This window comes from Merops nubicus, unplaced genomic scaffold (genome assembly GCF_000691845.1).
Source record: "Merops nubicus isolate BGI_N331 unplaced genomic scaffold, ASM69184v1 Scaffold18480, whole genome shotgun sequence".
In the NCBI taxonomy this organism is placed as follows: Eukaryota; Metazoa; Chordata; class Aves; order Coraciiformes; family Meropidae; genus Merops; species Merops nubicus.
In genome coordinates this window covers 1-20,806 of record NW_008585022.1, presented here as the reverse complement: position 1 = coordinate 20,806, position 20,806 = coordinate 1, and the positions used below count along the sequence as shown (strand labels likewise).

At 38.8% G+C, this 20,806-nt stretch overlaps 1 protein-coding gene across 1 annotated transcript; it reads right to left on the bottom strand.

Moving 5' to 3' along the window:
• Positions 1–773: 773 nt before the first annotated feature.
• LPGAT1 (lysophosphatidylglycerol acyltransferase 1) lies at positions 774–19,628 on the bottom strand (the record flags this gene model as incomplete). Its single annotated transcript, XM_008946301.1, has 3 exons — positions 774–880; positions 10,343–10,469; positions 19,355–19,628. Coding segments are annotated over 3 exons (508 nt in total), but the record flags the coding sequence as incomplete, so codon positions are not given.
• Positions 19,629–20,806: the final 1,178 nt, after the last annotated feature.

Below are 20,806 nucleotides of genomic sequence, written 5' to 3'. Positions count from 1 at the left end.
GGATTTTCTTTCATTATGATAAATTTCTGTTTTCTTCTGAACACACACAGACACACACACCTGCTGGTGGGCAGATAACACACTTCAGTATCAACTGGATAGAAAAAAAAAGGCCTTGGGGAAACACCTTCTCCAGCTACAGTTTCAAAGTATTTACCTGGACTTTTAAATTTTTAGCTTAACAGAAACAGAAGAGGACTCTGCTGTGGATCAGACCTGCAGCCTACTTAGATCAGTTTTCTCTAACAGTACAAGTACCAGAGGAACCTGATAAATAGCCACACTAAGAATACAAGATAACCTGCCTCAGGTAAGTCTTATTTAACCCCTTTTAGTCAAGAATTTGCTCCTTTTAAACTCTGAATGTTTTTATATCCCTTCCAAACTTAACATAAGCTCTGCATGCTTTTGCTGTGCATGTTCACTATCTCTTCACATCTTGCTAAACTATTCCACTCAACTAAGTCCCATGGCAGCAAGTTTCAACTGAACTGCACGTTATTACAGAAAAAAAAAAAAAGAGTATTTCCTTAGATACATTATGAATGTTCCAGCTTCCAAAGTCTTCCCTATTTTAATGTAAGTTACCTTTCCCAGATCATGTTTTCTCATCTTTTTCTGCCACAAAAAACGATAGTAATAATTATATCTACTGTTTTGTGCAAAGAATGTATATGCATTGTTAAACTATTTTAGATCCTTCTGGCATTTTGAGATCCTTTTAAGAACAGACACCAACAAAGCACAATTCTCTTTGTTAGATGTCATCCTACCTGTTTCATAGAAATGTGTCAAGAGAACTTCCTTTTCAATGAATCGTTGATACAGCCAGTGTGTAAGAGCTTCAGGCTCTGCAGGTACATCTTTAACTGGAAAAATCCTACCAAAGAAACAAAAATTAAATTTAGGAAACGCATTTTGTATGTGAAGACCAAAACTCTTTTCCTTCTGACCTAACCAACTCCAAAATGTAGAGAACAAGAGTTTGGTACAAATCTAACTGCGTGGTTCAATCACGTAGTTTTTGAGGATACAAAACTGGAATTTTCCAGATGCACAGAGAAGACATTAGGCACTGTTAGCTTCTATCAGATGCTGTACTACAGCATTTGATAAAAGTTACTAAATTACTGGTTTTCCTTTTTTTTTTTCTTTTTTTTTTTCTTTTTTTACATAGAATACTACCCTTAAAAAAACAGAAACCAGGAAGCAATGAAGTTCATGCACTGAAACAGAAAGAAAAGAGACTGAAAGAGACTGAATGAAAAGGTTCATCTACAGTTGTGAAGAAACAGTTTCAGGCAGAAGGCATGTAATGACATCACTAAGTACCAAGAGCTCTTCTGTATCCCAGAAAACAAGGCCTCTGTGCTTTTCAAAAGAGGACAGCATCTTTGTCTTAAATTTCCAAGGCAGGTTTTACACTGAAAACTGACAATGTAATTGAGTGTACTCAAATATTGGTGCTCTATTTTAAAAATCCCAATGGAAGAATTACTCCTGTTTCGGTACTTCTACACTGAACACTAGGTTTACTTAGAAAATCAGATACCCAGGGCAGAATCCACCAAGATACATACATGCAGAAACTCCCAAATAACCCACCATACCTCACTGGATTATTTTTTTTTCAAAACAATTTCAAATCTTACAGTAATTATGAAACATCAGTAGACACTAAATGACTTTTGATATACACAAGAACTTCCATACCCACTACATTTCACTAGGAGGCCAATGCAGAAGAGATTTGTGTATCAGGCTAGCCTGAAAAGTTCATGCTCTGAAGCATAAGACCTTTACTGTAAGTTTCTCTTTTCAGTCGAGTTCCCATTTACCCTGTCATCTGCATCATGCTTCTATTTTCATTTGTGGAATTTTCCTTTCATTCTCAGTCTCAACTGATTAGACTGAAAACAATGCAGTAACACCACAACCACACGGGCAGTGCCTGAACAGATATGAGAATGTCAGACTACAGAAATAAGATCATTCTGAAGAATGCTTTTGTTGCCATTACTGTTTGCCTTGTTGCGAAGTCTTTTGTACCTCCTCATCTTAGTTTGATGCATGGAAAAAAGCTGTAAGTTGAGGAGAAAAGCAGCAAAGCATTGCTCTAACGAGGCAATTAAAAACAATGGTGTTTTGGTACAAAAAGATAACTTCAGTATTATAGAATCACAGAATACCTCAAGTTCGAAGGGACCCACAAACATCATCAAGTCCAACTCCCAACTCTTACACAAACATCAGCGTGGACAACTTGAACTCAGCAGACCCACAGTCACTAAATACATCTGCCCACAATTAGGGTCACAACATACATGAAAAAGATATATACACACACACACACACATATGTATGAGAACAATTTTATTTATCAACTATGGCATCAACATGATTTCAAAGATATTTCTGTAGCCTTTGTAGCAATTCTACCTACATCTTTTTCACACTGGAGTTCTCCATGCTCTAGTGAAACTGTTGGGTAAAATACAGTTTGAAGAAAAGTCTTTGGCCAAAGACAAATATTATTAAATAGCTGGTGGTGCAGTAAGTAGCTCAAGTCCTCAGTGTACATATTAAGAACAGTGCCAAAGACAATAGCAAAGTATTTTGTCTTGAAGTCCAGCTGTTGTACTGTAGATTGAAGTTAAACCATGTAGTGGCAAGTACAAAACCACTCACAGAGAAAGCACCATCTTTGTTGAGTGTGTAACACTAAGAAAGGCTTGCTTTCTGTCCCCAAACACAACTGAGCCACCAAGCACTATTTTTACTCTGTTCTGCCTAGCTACTGTGAAGAGATAAAAAGACTCAGCAACTGAATATTGTGTTTCATGGTATATTTTTGAAGGACAGATGCTTGCTTATGCAAGTTTGAATATGGTTCAGAACTACCAGCAGGCGTGTGTGGGCTCAGGACAGAAGTCTAGGATCACCTGGCTTCGTGTGCCATTTGCACTGGAAACTGCAGAGACTCTGCACTTCTGCTACCCGACGGGAAACCACCCTACAGCTCACACTAGTTAAGCCTGATATTTCTCCAAGAATGTACCTTCTAGTCTGAAAACCTTATCACATGACCTTACCAGATACTCCTTAGAAATGTTTTATGAGCTGGCAGTTCAATGAAGTAGCAAAGTAGTATGATACCAATATTGTGAGAGACCACACACCACTTTCCTGCCTGAATGCATCCAGGTTCTCATATGAATCAATACAGTACCAGAACACTTGGAATCTTTGGATACAAACTCCACTTCTTAAGAGTTTGAGAGGCAATCACCCTTACACCCAGTTTAAATTAATATTAATTCAGAGGGGGGGAAAAAAAAAAAAAAATAAAATGGTTTTCCAATAAAGCTATACTGGCTGCCACATTTTAGCAATGGTAAGTGCTAGTGTATTTAGAGGCATTTTCAAACATATTTTTAATTATCCACAGTTATTTTTACAAGCAGAACATTCTTATTAATGACAGAGCTGAATCAGAGATGAAATATTTAAGAAAAATCCTTAAATTCTGGAAACATGCCCATCCTGTACTGAATAAGGTGAAGCTAAACCCCCCTGTATTTACACTAAATATACCACTGATTGTTCTCTGCCCACCAGATGGCTCAGGTGGCATCTGTGCTTTAAAAGAACACTCTCTCTATGGAGACTTGGTTCAGGAAAGGTAACTGAGAAAGTCTACTCTTACAAAACTCTACAGACGATCCAAAACCAAGGTGGAAAACTATTGCTCTGGCTGGAGCTACAAGGTCTGCCAGGTCTAGGGTTACAAGTTACAGAAAGTAGTTTTTTCTTTTCAATGACATATGTAAACTAAGTGCATCTAAGTGGTCACAGCATGAGTGTCACCTTGGTTCTAGCCTGTCTGGGTATCCAGCACTGGGAATGCCACTGAAAGTGAACAGTTGGCTGATCTCCTCAGGAAAATAAAATGTAATCATTGTGTAGAACTGTCCTGACAAGGAACAAAGTCAGCATATAATACACAGAGCTTCTAGATTCTCTTGGGCACTTGAATCATTCTAACTTTTGGACAAAACTAAGATCACATTGCAAGAAAATAGGAGCATCTTTGCTCCTGGTTTGGCAAACAAGGAAATTTCATATCACTGGATAACTTGATCAACAAATTAAAAGGGAATGGAAATACCTCCCTTTCTTTCTCATCAACGGGACAGCTGCTTTGCTGTCATTGGAGGAAGTGGGGAAGGGGCTGAACTTCAGCAAAAGCAGTGCCACCACTGGCTGCACAATGAGAAGTTAAAAGTTGTGGTGGAAATGAAGACATACTCTGCCAGGAGTCTGCAAAGCTGTCTCAGCATTATCTTCTCAAGCATTAATTAATGTTTCAAAGGATTTTCTTCTAGCTGGAGGTTACCTATCTGCAGCTGCCAGGTGACAACAGCTGTGGGACAGTCTGTGTAGCTGACAGATGGCAACTTTCTTAAACCACTACACAGATCTGTATCTATGTCCCAGACCAAAATATAACAGCATAAACAACAGTTCAGGAAAGAAGAAAATTTTTTAAAAAAGGAAATGTAACGGCCAAAGACACGTTGGTGTATATAAAAAAACTGGAGACTTACTGACTGATGGCCATTTCTCAAGATACCAAATAATTTTCAGAAACATGGCATTTTCAGAAACATTTAATCGCCTTTAAATGGTTCTTACTGTAGAAACAACCTCTTATTTTGTATTACAATTTTTAAAGTTCACAGATAACACCTTTATGTACTAATTACCTTTTATCACCTATCCCACTCTGTGTTAAAAGCTTTTTATTACACCCTACTCTTTCTAAATTGTAATATTAATTTGCTGTGTTGATGACTAACTCCCCATGATGGAGGTGGTTGGTAGATCTCAGACATGACCAAAAATAAGCTACTTGCACAAAAAGGTGTATTAAAACACACTGCCAAACTGGATGCCCTTCATGGATGCTTCTGCACAACTATCTTATTTACAGCTCGGAGTCTAATTTACTTCACTAATCCTGTATCGAGGTAGACACAAAGAAAAGAAGTTCCTCTGTATGGAAAGCTTGTTTCAACAGCCAAACCACACAAAAGCTACTCTGAGAAATAAAGATGACATTGTGCTCGTCCGCCTTATGGTGCAAAGACAGCTGAGTTAGCTGGAAACTATGGTACCTTCATGCAGCACACAGGTGAATTCCTCTGGGGTAGAAGCATCCATGGCTGGTCCTCACAGCAGGGCCTCTACACCACAGTCGCTATCACACGGTGCAGAGGTGGGACACGGTCACACAAGGGCACAACCCAGCAAGAAGCTAACACAAAAAGCCCCAACCCCACACCATTCTTGACTGAGGGGAAGCTAAGCATTGAGCAAACTTCATACTTGCTTTTTTTTCCATTTTTAACTCTTGGGTTTTGACAACAGAACAGCAGTACACAGGAAATCCTGCTACTAGAGAAACTTGGAGACCGACTGCAAAACACCAAGTCAGTTAGACTAAAGAAGTGACTGGTTTAAGAAGAAAAATAATCCCCAAACTCAGTTCATTGTGTGGAAGTGGTGGGAGCTGGGAATTAGCAGCCAGCCCATGGCCCTGCCACACAGACACAAAACCACCCAGCTTATTTCTCCTGAGTGCACCAGCAGTGAATCTGGATTTCTGGTCAATGCATGTCACAAAATGACAAGCACAAAGCTAAACCATTCTCAGAAGAGGAAACAAACCTTTCCAACAGATTCATTAAATGCAGGCCTCATAGTGATGCCTCTAGTTAGGGAGACCTTGCACCTACTTTTTTTTTTTTTGTGCTTACTGCTTTAACAGTTGGGTGGAAATGACCCCAAAATATTCCAATGCTGTTTGACCTGGAAGAAGTTAATTGGATATTTTCCTTGAGTATTATGTTTCAGACAATAAAACAGTTTTTCAGCACTTTCCAATGAGTTTTGAGACAAGTCTGTCACAGTCGAAGAATTATTCAATTATTAGAAGGGTAAGTTCTCACACTTCTGTGTTTTGAAGAACCTGAAACATGGGAATTGTCAAAAGAAACGTCCCTAAAAAAAAGGACATCCTGAGGAAAATCAGGCCACAGCTTCACCTAATTAAGAACTTCTGAAGAACATGTCACTTGTACTGAAAATTGACATTTGAAAAGCAAGGTTCAACTCATTATCAAAGCTGAGCATTTAAGCAAAAAAAGAGATCACTAGATTTAACTGATTCTTCTCTGCCATTTCCAGTGGCAAGAAAAGCATCCAAAACTGAAACCATAAGGCTGCTTGCTGTGTCCTCTACACTCCTCTGTTACAGGATGAAAACAAAATAAAGCTGCAGTAAAAGGACAGGCTATAAGAAAAGGAAAATACTAAATTTGAAAGACTGTAGAGGCAGATAGAAGCAGGTTGTGACCACGGGGAAGGGCAGAAAGGACTAATGAGCACCCAGAACAGAAAAGGCTCTGCAGCCTCCTCTCCTCCTGCTAGAGTAAGCACAGAAAAATGTTACTTTTTTTCCTCCCCTACTGCTGTCATACATCAATTCCTCACTCTGGACTAGTGTAAAAGGGGAAAAGTGTGTGTTTAAACCCTGGCTCTCTCATACAGTAGAGATGGCCACTGGTCAAAGCTATTCTTCACTTCTTCCAAATTTTTTTTTTTTTGGCTATAACTTGAAAAAATGGATGAGAAACTAGTGCACCAGAACACAAAGATTCATGCAGAACTTTCTCTCCCAGTTTTTTAAAAATTAGCCTTAAAATTTATTTCAAATGCAGTCTCCCACGACATTCCAAGTTACAAACAACAAGCAATATTTTATTGCATTAAATGAAGGAAAAGGGAGTAACAACAATCCAGACTTACTCAGTATGCACATTTCATGAAAATTGCAAAGGACATTGATGCCAAACACAGAAAACCAGAAAGACCTCTGACATTCTCCATCTTTGGAAGACATTTCTGACATTTCCATCTTTTTAAAGATGAAGTCTGCTTTACCTTGAGTCCTCCTTTCCTGTGTTTCAAACAGTTAAATAAATGCACCAACTTCACAAGGGATGTGAACAAACATTGGAACAGGCTGCCCAGGGAGGTGGAGTCACCACCCGTGGAGGTGTTCAAAAAACATGTAGGCATGTAGATGTGGCAACTTGGGGACATGGTTTAATGGTCATGGTAATGTTGGGTGATGGTTGTACTTGATGATCTTAGAAGTCTTTCCCAACCTTACTGATTCTATGATAAGCTTCTGAGAGACAGTTTTCCACTGACCATACCTATAATTTTGAAAATAAGCTCTAACAAATTTGATGTCAGCCCACTGGGCTTCAATTATCTGGCTTCTCAATTCTGGAGAAGGTCCAATGAAGTGATAGTAGAGCTGTAAGGCTTTCATTAACACCAGAAACCCTCCAGGAGAGAATGGTTGTTCCCTACTCTTCCCTGTCTGCCACGCTCAGTTTGCCAGGCACACACTCTGTCTTCGCAGGTTTTCAGTGATACCAACAACTCTGCTGAAATTGTCAATACATGATTTAAAGTTGTCAAAACCCTGAAGATGCCCATTGCATCTGGTAAAAAGAAAACCAAACCCTAATGAGTAAAGTCAGGTGATCTGGGGAAAAAACAAACAAAGAAACAAAAATCAGTTGCTATAGTGCCCTGAAGGGAATTCAACAGGAAACTTTCTGTATAAGCAGTAGAAAAGGATGATGCAATACGAGTAAATTCATGTATATGCACTGTTCAGTTGCTCTCTGCTAACCTTCCTATGGATAAATATAACCTTTATGTAAATGAAAAAAATAATTTTAAAGCCACAAAAAAACCCTAAAAATAAATTCTAGTATTAAAAACATCAGAGATGAAAATTCATCATATTCACCAAACTACAGCTCTAATTCCAGATACATTAAAACCCATATCATAGCTAGATGATACACTAAATCTGGAAAAAAAAAAAAGATACAAAAAGGCATTTTTGGTGTAGAATTATTCTGGGTAGTCAAAAAGAGTTGCAGAAAGACCTGACAGTGGTTGCAGATGAAATCAAACACCAGTAAATGCAAGGCAGTGAACACTGGGGAAAGAAAAAGCACCAGCAGCTATGTATGTATACGCTGGCACAGCCTCTAAGATTAGCTGTTATTACTGTGGTAAGTGACCCTGAAATCACTGTGAGGAATTCAGGATGTCAGTCATCTCACAGACTAGTTATAGCAGAACCTGAAAAGGCACAGACAAAAGTAACAAGATAATCATGGAAAGATTTTTGTGTAAGGAGACACCAAATGGATGAAGTCTCGTTGGGCTGGGAGGGATCAGGGACAGTTAAGGCAGGATATGAGAGAGCTCTCACAGGCCATGGAAAGCATCAATGAGGAATGATTCACCCACTGCTGGCAGGACACAGGAAACAGGATGAATCCACTGAAGGCATCAGGTGGAGAACTTAACACAAGCCGAAAGGTCCTAGCTGTCACCCTTGAGAACATTTACATGTTGCACTATAGAAAATGGCAGAAGTCCAAGTATCAGCAGGTTAAAACTAGCATTAGAAAAGTTCATGAAGGTCAGGTCCATCAGGCCCTAGCAGAGGAGTGCCCCAGATGCAACACCTCCTCCAAGCACACTGCAGGCACCCCGTGTCGACACGGAGGGACGAGGCCCAAGCTGCCTCCCCGCGCCCTGGCTGCTCCTGCCCGCTGCCAGAGCTGGCCTGCTTCCTTGTGTGCACCTTCAGGAACTGCTACCCTGCACTCAGCTAAAGCCCTTACAGCCCAGAGGACACGTGCCCAAACTGGATGTGCCAGTTTAAGAATTACCAGGACTGGGAAGTTAGCCAAAGCTCCAGTTAAAACCAAGATGCTCAGTTCTCATTTCAGAGGTACTGCACCCAGCTCTCAGCCTCCAGAGACCCGCCGCTGCATTAGTCTCCATCTGGGGCATACTTACAATGTTTCCACAGGGTCAGCTGTTTGGTTTTAAAGAAACAAAGAAAAGAGAGAACAAATAGAGAGGCTTGCCCTGTCTACTAAATCAGTGATTTAGACCCTCTGGAAAAAAAACCCAACAAGTGTACACTTGCCAAAAACCAATTTTAAATATTTTTTTCTTGGAATTTTAGTACTACAAAATATGTAGCATTCAAGTTCAATGCAAGGAAGGTTACATCATCTTTATGCTTGTGCTCAAAAATAGGTTTTGAATATACACAATTAGAAGCAGGAAGTTAATTTGACTTAAGATAACTTTTTTGTTTTAAAGGAAGTCTTTCTGGAAATACTTCCGTAAAACTCTAAACACATCCAACTTGCAAGTACCTCAAGAGATGTGAGAGAGTACTAAGGTGACGTGAATAAAGCACAGTAGATACGATGACATCTTACATAAATTAGAGTGTAAGTTTGTTCACCTTTGGAAAAACTTGAATTCTGTAAAAAGCATGGACAGATTTCAACACGGCTGTGGAACGGAGCTCCAGTGAGCAGCCTGCACACTGCACCACACAACACTGACACAGCAGCAATGCTGGAGAAGGTCATCCCCAGTTAAACTGCCACCCAGGGGATTCACACAAGGAGATCTGAAAGCTTGCTGCCAAAGTCTAAAAGCTCCCCAAATCAGCAAAATGGAATTAATACAAAATAATACAATTTTGGGATAAAATATGATCAGCTTATCTGGTATAAGGAAGCGTGTTACAATATTTCAGACTTGCAATTAACTGCAAACCAAAAGCAAAACTCAACTTCTCTCTGTTAGTTTAGGTCCTGAGACAAAGAATTGTTCAGGAGAAAAGTTTTACTAGTATCTTATCCTAAGTGTCAATGAGATTTGTAACTATTTCCAGAGTGTTGCTCTATTCAGCTATTAAGTGTACGCTTTTCAGGGAAAAGGATGAAATCTCTTCGTCAGAAAAATAATACAACATATAATAAACTCTCAGGAACCTTGTTACTTAATAACCATGTTTTTTATAGTTTGATGCCGTTATTTAAAAAAAAAAAAAAAAAAAAAATCAAGTTTGGTTTACCAGCACCTTAACATTAAAGTGGAGAAGATCACCTAGTCATCAAAACTATTCCCCATAACTACATTCAGCCACAGGACATTAGGCAAAATCTTAAATGTGCTATGCTAAGATGGAGAACGGTCAATGAACTTTTGAAAAGAAAACTATGTTGTGTTTACATAATATGAGTTGCCTACCTGTGTAAGACACATAAAAAATACATTGCTACTGATTTCACACATCCTGAAACGTGAGGTTGCTAATTGGTGAATACTTGTGAATATCTCAGTTCAACGTAAAAGCAGAAGGTTTTTTTCCTACCTGTAATGTACATGTGTAACTGTTGGCTGTCGGTAGCCAAGGATCCAAGTTTGGATGTCTATAGGTTCACCTTTGGGATATGCAATGGTTGTATCTATCACCCACTGGAGTCCTTTTGATTTGCTCTCTAGGAACAAAGAAACACGATATTAGAAGTAATCAGAAAGCACATGGAATAACTATCAATTGAATGACATGTTTATATTACTTCATGGGGTATGAAGCACAAAATGTAAGACAGCCAAAAATCAAATTCAGATTTCATTACAGAGCATGGAAATACTCTTAAAACCTTAAGCTAGACCAAGATTTTACGTTATTTAAAATTTCTGTTGTTCTTACCTGTTGTAGCACACAGAACAGAACAAGCTCACTCAGTGGGTGTGAGTACATGCACATAACATGTTGGCCCAAACATTAGGTGCTTCCCTCCATTCACCAAAAGGAAAACTTCAAAAATAAAAATCCAACTTTCTTGGTCTCTGCTTTAAGCACATTTACAACTGGACCTTCATAAGAGCTCAAAGTTGCAGTTCCCTCTGGACAACCAGCCTAACTACTGGGTTAGGGCAAGCAGATAAAGGTGATTTGTGTCATGCAGCATAGTTAGATTTACAAAGACATTTAAAAAAAAACTCTCAAAAGTTCTTAAACATCTGAGGTATGGATAAAGAGGAAATACAACACCTTCTATATTAAAAACAAGCAAGTAATGAATAGAAGATAGTCAGTTTTCACAAAGGAAAAAATACTGCACCCAGAGGGTCTCAGAAAGACTGATACCAGTATGTGTTCATATTCTCCCCAGCATATTTAGAAACTGAAAAAAAAAAAAAAAAGATCAAAAGGAGGTGAAAATATTTGCTATGAAGATTATTCAGGAGAGTCAAATTTAAATCTGAGCATAGGTTACTACTAGCAATAGTCAAGGTCAGATATCAGCCTAGCTGTGACCTCTTTCTGGCATGTCTTCAATTCAGTTTTGCAAAGAGGAAGAGCAGCAGACCTGGAAGGCAAACCAGGAATGAGGGGCATGTTCCCAAGAAGGCACTGGGAGTTTAGCTTCTCAATTTAGATCTACTCTGTGGGAACTGGAGCTGCCTTGTATCTGAGGTCATGTTACATTTGGGCTCATATAGTAATATGCTTAATTAATGCTTAGTACATAATGCATCAGTATAGTAATATCCTTACATCACACCCTGGAATATCTTAAGGCATTTAAAACACTGGCTATTAAAAAAGCCAGCTGTTGGCAGATGCATGTAAGAGGTGTTAGGTCTTAGTATAAAATACAAGACTCTTCAAGTCTGCAGCTGAGATAGCAAGGAAGAAAATAGAATAGAGGTTGACAAAAACTGTCATCATGAAGGGATAGACTGTTCACCATCTTTCTTGATACAAAAATATATGTATTTGAAATGAAGCCAAGAGGAAAAGCTTTCAAAACAAACAGAGGAGTGACGACTCAGATCTTGGAGGTCTTTTCCAACCTTAATGATTCTTCATGCAGAGGGGAATAAACTTCTTGCCAAAGGATATTAAGGATGCAAAGAGGTGGGTTCAGGAGGAAACTGGACAAGTACATGGAAGAAATCCATTGGAGGGTTAACTAAACAGGCAGAAACCCCCACCTGGCTTGGGAAACCTACCACGCTGGGAAGAGAAGTTAGGAGAGTATGTGGGAGAAGCTATGATGCATGTCCCCTGTGTTCACACTCCTCCTCTGACAACAGAGTTGGAGTCACGGACAAGAAGTTGTGCCAGACAGATCTTTGGTCTTGCCCAGAATCACCACTCAAATTTTACAGTAGAGCTACCACACACGTGAAGGAATCTGCAGCAGTTGAAGGTCACTCTCAGTGCAGCAGTTATCAGTGCCAGCTAGTACAGACGTGTATGTGACTCACAAGTTTCTACCTGCTTTTTATTTAATTTAATTTGCAGCGCACTTGATTGTGAGAAGACAGTTACAGCAACACTATCGTATATATCTGTCAATTATTTTAACAAGCAGCTTGTGTTTTCATGATGTCTGGTCAACAACAGGTCATACTGCTTCATTACAAATGCACCACCTAAATAAGGTGAGACAGCATTTCCTAACATCGAGGTTATAAGTTAGTAGTAGTGGTGCTATCCCAGTTTAACCAAGGGCAAGCTGAAACATCCAGTGTCACCTTCTGGAAATCCCGTATGTTAAACCCCTGACAGGTGAAATGAGAACACGAGGTCTCACTAGAGGCTCCAGCCTTGCCAGCATCATGATAAGAGTGCTTGTCAAGTCTTAAAAAAAGCACTAACTACGGAGTCTTTCATTTTAAAAACAGCAATGTATTAGAGAACAGCCAATATGAAATTAATAGTAAATCCACAGGAGTATTCACTTAGAAATGGATTTCAAAAGGAAGTAAGTCAATTCATAATTTTCCCAGATGTGAAATAAGAATGGATAAAGAGAAGTAAATGGCCTAAGAAAAGTAAGAAACAAAGATCATTAATTGCAATTAAAAGTGCCAGATGAGTACGGGCACATTATCTTATTATTTACAGTAAAATGTTTTAAATTAATTTATTAAATATTTTTCTAATATTTCAAACTGTTCTTTCAGTAGCTCATGGATCAAACTTAGTTATGGGAACACTCTTGCAATCCTCTTCCATGCTGATTTCCTAACTTCTGCTGTTGTGGAGTGGAGCTGCTGCATGGATTCCTCAGACCAGCTCCAAACTCACATGTAGTCCCCCTACCACAGCAGGGTGGGGAGAAAAACCTGCTTCTAACAGACCACGAGGTTAAGAGTTAAAAAAAAATAATTAAAATATAATAAATCTGACAGTAACATCAGCCTCCACAGATCCTCCTGTAGAAGCAAGCAGGTCTTAGCACAGCTACCTCCATGTGCAATTACCAAGACATGCAATCAAATCCCAGTCAGGCATATTTCTGCATGCTCCTATTTAAATTAGCCTTACATAATCATCCATCATCTCACATGGCCAAAAAAAACCCTAAGTCTCCAAGGATTCTAGAAAATTAATTTTGAAATAAATCTTGCTGTTCTTTTTTGGGGGGGTTATACTGTGCCATGCCCTGCTCATGAGCATATTTAATTGAAAGTCATGAAGATCTAACAGATGCTAACACTGGAAAAGAGAAAACTGCACACAGCACAAAGGGTAGGACTTCATTATGCTCAAGGATGCTGCTTTCAAGCCTAAGCACACCTTTGAACAAAAATAAACCCTGTTATTTCTTTAAAAGGAGCATATTAACAGGAATTCAGAAAAGAAAGACTGCTGTATTAGTTATAATATGGTGTGAATCTCAGGTCTGGCCTTTTAGCTAAAAACAAACAAAAAAACCACAAAAGGGAGTTGTGTATACCTGTTCAAGAACTCCTCCTGCCAAGTTTGGCTTGGCCAACACAGTCACAGATGTTTCTGACAGCCAAACCCTTTCAAACTTACCTGACATTAAAAGATACCCTCTTCCTTCATTTCTAGTACCTGCTGGAAGATTGAGCAGCCTGGCTGACAGACTTCAGCACAAGAAACTGCTGCAGAGGCCAAAATTAATCTGGTCTCTCCAAGAACTATTTTTATTTCTGCGGTGTCACTTGAGCACAGGTGGAGGATTCAGACTCCTCAAATTGCCTCAAAATGTTACCAGCCTGATTCCTTTTAAACAGTACAGAAATGTTCAAAACAGGCTTGTTTTGAACACTTATGTCATCTGTTCTACATGGCTGCATCCAAGCCACGTAGTGATAATGTACCTTAGTAAGAAGGATACATACTCATGTTAAATGCTAAGACAAGACTGACCAGTCACATGTAACAGCAGCTTTCTGGCAGAGACAAAAAAAAAAAAACAAACCAAATTAATCAGTCTCTTAACTTGTTGGGTTTACTTTTTAAACCACGAGCAGAGGCAAATCTTCAGAACTATTTTCTTTTTTCCTTATTTTCTAGCCATGGATTCAGTGATAGTAAGTTACTTCACATGTAGTTACGAAGCAACTTGCCATCAGTGTCTTAAGACATTCGGTGCTCCATCATCCTCTGTGGTCCTTTCACAGCAGATACTTGACTGTCTACAATCACAAATTCAGTGGGGTTTGGAGCTTCTCTTGGTCCCCTCTACGTCCTCCCTGGTGTTACACTCTCATCTAATGCTAAAAGCCAGATTTTACTATGTGCAGAACTCTCCAAAGCAGCCAGCAGACCGCCAGTGTTTACCACTGAGAAGAGAAAGTTCCACAGACAGGTTTCAGCAGAAAACCTTGCCTCCAACTGAGCTCTGGAGGGTGTGATACTGCTGGATTGCATCTGGAGTGGCAAAGAACCCAGCAGCCAGGTGTGAACCTGAGCACTGCAGCTTCCACTTGAAAAAGACAATATTTACTAGCGTTCACTAGTATTCAGGTGTGGCTTCCTGAATGCTTACAACACTCTAAATACAGCCAAAAGACTCCATTTGCTTCCCCCTGCACAGTAATGCCTCCTTGTAACTTGCTGCTTGTCCCCTGCTTGTCCTTGTGTGATCAACTGGACTACTGACCTTAAAATTGGCTCTTTTCCCAAAGATTAGCTCTCAGACTGAACATCTTACTCACTATCCCAAGACCTCTTCATAACAAATCACCTGGAACAAAACAATAAGACCCTTTTCCACGGTAAAAGAAAAAAACAACACGTATTATTCAAGTCACATTCCTCATATAACAGTGAATTAAAAAGTTTGATTAAAAAAAAAATCAATTATGAAATCCAGTGCCTAGCTCTGCAGAAAAGAAAATTGAATTCCACTGAGAAAAAGCATCAGAACTGAATGTACTGTGCTGCATTTGAAAACATTAAGATAAGATTTCAATATGGTTCTAACCAGAGCAACCTCTTATCAGTGCTGCATGGCAAAATAAAGCAGAAAAAAAACCCCCAAGAAATAAACAAAGGAAAAAAACCACACACACAAAAAACAAACAAACACTCACAAAGTAATTAAAACAAAACAAACAAAAAAAACCCAAACCAACCAAACAAAAACAACACACACACAAAAAACACCACAACCAAACACAAAAACCATAGCAGAGTAAGGCTGATCCAAAATCAGCCCTGGAACACCTATCTTCGGTGAGCAACTGCTCCAAACTCCTTTGAATTGCCAACTGCTGAGCACTGAGAACATTTTGCTAGTTCTAAAACTCACAAGAAGTGCAATTCTTATGAAATGAAGAAACATTGTGCTTGTGACTATGTCAGAGACTAAGCACTCGATTAAAAAATTAAAGAAAAACAAAACCATACCAAACCCACTCCCCAACATACTGATCCTTACAGGGTTAACGTGCTGATGGATACGCATCAAGTACCTTCATGCTGCCCACATTTCTGTTCTGCACTAAAACATCCTCCTGGAATGCAGGTGCTGGCAGCAGCACTCTATTTGGGCACACAGCACATCTGTCCAGATGGATGCTTCCATCAGACACCAGATTTAACTTATACCAACTTTTCAGGGACATTTAACTACATTGTCTATAGTTTCTAGCTTCAGAATCACTCTAGTCATCAAGTAATAGCACTACCTTTGGTTTTTTATCCTTCTGTATAGGAATAAAATATGACAATTTTGTTAAAATTAAACAAGTATTTCAAAAGGCAGCAAAAGCAACAAGTGTTCTAGTAATTTAATTTAGTATTTACCAGCAATAAGGTACATTACTACCCTGATGAAGGCTAGTACTTGGGACTTTAAATATATGAAAGAAAGCTTGGAAAAATGTTCAGAACAGGAAACTAAGAAAGGCTTCTTGCCTTGGAAAAGCAACTAATAAAGAATCAAACAGTATTGATCAACTAGCTCAGAAACATTTCTTCTTTCTGCCACTTTAGAGGAAGAATCAGGTATTAAACTGTGGGAAATTCATAATTATAACAAAAATAAACTGAAAAGAGGCTTGGATATTAAGAATACTAATATCATCATTAAGGCTAATGAAATTTTGAGGAGGCTACTGAACCTTGCACTTCACAACAGAAACCCACCTCTGCCAAAGGGATGACAGAAATCAGACTAGAGACCTTACAGAAAGGACAGATGATATAGCATTTAGTAGTTCAAGAGCTGTGCCACAGCTATTTGAAGGCTGTCAACTCCTGTGATATTTAACATCCAAAAGAAAGCTGGGGAGTGACATGATGATACTACTGTATGCAACTTGGTTTGTATCAAATCAGGGTGCAGTACAGCAATCTGTTACGAATGCACCATCCTTCATTACAGCCAGTATTACACACCATTCCAGCTGGGAAAGCAGCATGGTATAAAATCTAGAACAGTATAAAGTCTAAAAGGACAATTTTAAATGAATCAAGTACTAATAAAATGACAGCTGTCAAGAACACTGCAACTGTGTATTTCATCATAACACAGCTACCTAGGAAACTGAGCAGGAAGGGGAAGTAATTTTTGATGAGGAGCTATCTTAACCTATAAACCAGCTTAAATAAAATCAGACTGTGGAGGAAGGTGAACCCCCATCATTATCAGTAAAGCTTGGCAGTAACAAAAGGATTGAGAGAATGATAAATAATGGAGAAGCAAGCTTATAATAGTAAGCTGAGTAATTTGGTAACCCAGGAACACTGTTAAATAAGACAGTAGAGAGCACAAGAAGCAGCAGCGCAGAGGAAAAATGTTTTCAGTGGACCATGAAATTCTAGTGTGATGCTGCTGTTGCACAAGCTGCTTTCCAAGCTAAGGAGTACAGAAAATGGACAGAAAGCTTAAACGTGATCTCCATGAAAGACACTGGCAAAACCTTTACTGTATATGCTGCACCTGGTTCTAGCACCCATGAATCAACAATGGTAACCCAAAGAAGATACAGGCAAGTTTAATTCCACTGAGCCAGGTTTTTTAATGTGATTAAAAAAAGGGAAAGATAAAAGGGATAAAATGTAAAGATTATCATTAACTTGTTAGGTTTCTAACTTTATACTATAACCGTACCAATTCATATAAAACTTTATACTATAACCTTACCAATTTATACAAGTATATTTCATTTAGCTGAACAAACTTTCTTTAGAAGTTTTCTGAAGTGCCAAAAGTACAGTAAAAGTATTTGGAAGGCAGATGATTAGAGTCTTTTCTATAAGATACATATCAAGAATTAACCTTTCGTACATCTCTGAAAGGGAAGTTTTACAAGGTCAGAAAAATTTTCATGAGCTTAAGAGGACTTAAAATACCTCAGCTTCACATATATCAAATATTACTCTTTCCTAGCATATACAATTTACCCTCTCTTCTCTCTTTCATCTCTTTTAATATCTTTTCATGTCAGCTAGAGAATTATAGCTAAACCCATACATTTCTTTCCTATTTTTGCCCACTTTTCTTTCTTTCTGGCTTTTGAGTAGAACAGATGCGGTTCTGTTGTATTTCTAAGACAATTTCTTTATTTTAGCACACAGTTAGGTCAACTACTATGAAATGCTCATTTCTCCAGTCTGAATCATGCTGCAAAAAGGGCAGGAAAAAGAAAAACACACACACAAAAAGGCAAGCCAGGTCTGATATTCAGGTACTTTGATAGCAATTTAAGAGCAGGAAAATATAAAATTGGTATTTGACGAGTGCTTCTGGTCCCTTTCCAGAACAAGCTCTGTAATTCACATCTGGCAAACTTCTTATTTTTCATAGCCTTTTGCCATTCAGATGGGAATAAATATATAGAACAGGAACAGGCCAAACTCTTCTTAAAAAATAACTTAACTAGGTCTACAGTATTCTGTTTCTTTTTTAAACCTAAAATATTCTAAGACTACAAGGGCTTTCTTCAGCCTTTCTTTTCTGAATGTAGCCTGAAAGGAAATACTGTGATGCATTCCACTGCTTGATTTTCAGTTCATTTAAAATCTTCCCTCCACTCCAATAAAAACATTGTTTCCATTCATTTCCTATATTGACAAGACTAACTTCAAAACTCAAAATCTGGAAGCAATTCCTGTGTGAGGCTTCCTGCTAACACAGAAATTTGAACTTCAGGACAAAAAAAATCCCAAAGTTGGTGTGGCTTCACCAGGATGGATCTCTGGTTCAAAGTGCTAAATGATTATAATAATTTGGCTAGGGAAATATCAGCAGCACTCATCAATAAGAAACCACCACTAACCCCTAAAGCAGTGTTTCTATAGTAACTTACAGAAATCTGCAACTAGGTGAAGTAAGATCTAACCTCGCTCTCTGAATGTGTGAAGAAGTTACTTTTAAAAACTGAGACACTAAAAGCACCAAGTCCCATAACTACAGGCATTATTTATATCCCAGTTATACTCTCCCTTACAGCCCAGGCATCTGCCAATTATAATGTAGCAGGAATATTCTTATTCTCTCCTAACTCTTCTATCATAAAAAAGCCAAAACAATCCCTCAAACTAGTCACTAAGGGTAGTTAATTCCAGCAACAAAGGGGACGGTCATCATAAAAATCTGCAGAGAACAGAAGAACTTGAACTGAACAGAAAATAATTCAAGAAGAGAAATGAAGTTCACAGTACTGGATGCAAAGAAACTTTTAAAACTAGGAATAAAAATTTGAACCTATTTTGCATATTCCAGAAAGACTTTCACTACAGTTCCATACTACCATAAACCAGTGCAAAACATAAGTTGTGCTGAAAGAAGCAGCCTGCCTTCTTGACCACTCTGAGTGCTCATTCCAGTATTTGCTCTATCAGTGTGTACCAAGACAAACACTCATGCAGCCACACTGTAGACAAAATCAAATTAAAACCAAGGTTTTATTTTTTTTTTGTGTCTTTAAAAATAAGCTTAGTGGAACCAAAAGCAAATATAAGAACATTTATATAAATACAATGGTGCATTATGGATCTACTTGACATTTAAAGAGACTAATTCAACACAAAACTTTTTGCATAACTCAAACCTTGGACATTCAATTTGCTTTCTATCCACGAGAGCGAAGTGGTCTTTACCTTTTATCACAGCATCTCTACCTGCTGGAGTTCCATTTTCTTGTGGCGCTACAAGCGTTTTCAGAATTACTTGTGTTGCCCCAAGTCTTGGCAGGGTGACATGTTTAAGAAATGGCAAATTGTTTTTCTTGGCAAATTTTTGACTTGTTTCTCTCCTTTTTCTAAGAAAGCCACCCTCTGGAAATAAAACAATCCATTTCCGATTGCGGCTCCTGTAATATTTTTCTAGATGCTCCTTGAGTAACACGAGCTGCTGGTCACGGTGTGCTCTTCCCTGCAAGGATAAAACATTACCTAAATAAAATGAATGCTTAAGAGATAACATTTAGACAGATCATTATTAAATTTCTATGATGTTTCTCTCTCTCTTTTCAGAGACACAAATAAGCCACAAAACATTGTACCTGGAGTACCCACTGGTGATTGAGTTATTGCCACTTTACAGAAAGGCAAAAAAAAAGCCCTTGAAATTGAGGATGAAGCTCCTGATTTGATGATTCCTCTGCAAGAGCTACACCTAGACTGTAAATGGGAATCCAATGTAACAGGAAGGTTTACAGAATTCCGTACCTGTCACATGGTCCCAAGTTGAATTTGCTAAACCTAGTTCTGCAAAAACAATCCAGGGGTCAAGCTATGATTTGGATATTCATGTATCACCAGTAATCTCTGCAAGCCAAAAAGTACCTGCTTATGTGTCTTCTAGATACCTCTTCCTACATCCCACATTAGAATAGCAAAGGTACCAGAAGACACAGCTGGACTTCAAGACCAAGCTTGAGTTCAGTTATTACAGGAGAACCACAGATTTCTCCTAAACCTGCAATGCTTGAATGCTTAATCTCAAATGAAACAAGCACAATGATCCAAATGCTTGTTGTTTGAGAGGGCTTAAAAGGAAAAAAAAAAAGTACTGGTGAAGTGGAAAAACCTCAGATGCCTGGCTAGGTAACAGAAACTATGTATCTTCTGTAAGTTTGAAGCAGGAGCTTAATTGCTCATTAAGCCCCACAGCTGTGTGCAAAGCAGCAAGAACCAGAGAACGCAACAAGTCGTGCCAAGGGTGAAGAGTTTACTGGGAGAAAGACTGCTGCCTTCCTCCTGAAGACCTCAGCCCACCACCAGCAGATAAGGCGCAAATGCAGAGGGGGGAAAACTATGATGATGAGCTCCTGGAACTGATTATAATATCTCCACCTCTTCTCGGGACTCTAATGATTATGTATAAGTAGTTATATGAATATGTGTAATTTTACCCCATATAATCTCAGCTTTTTGTCCCTTTGGTGTGCAGGTTTGGAGGGGCAATCCCCCTTGCACCCGGCGCCGTAACAGACTTTGTTTCTGCACATCACTGGGCTGCACCTTTATTCCTTTAGGAGAAACTTTTGAGTGGGAAGTGGTTTTATTTATGAGTCCTGGATGGGCTGGGACAGGGTTGGTGTCTCCCTG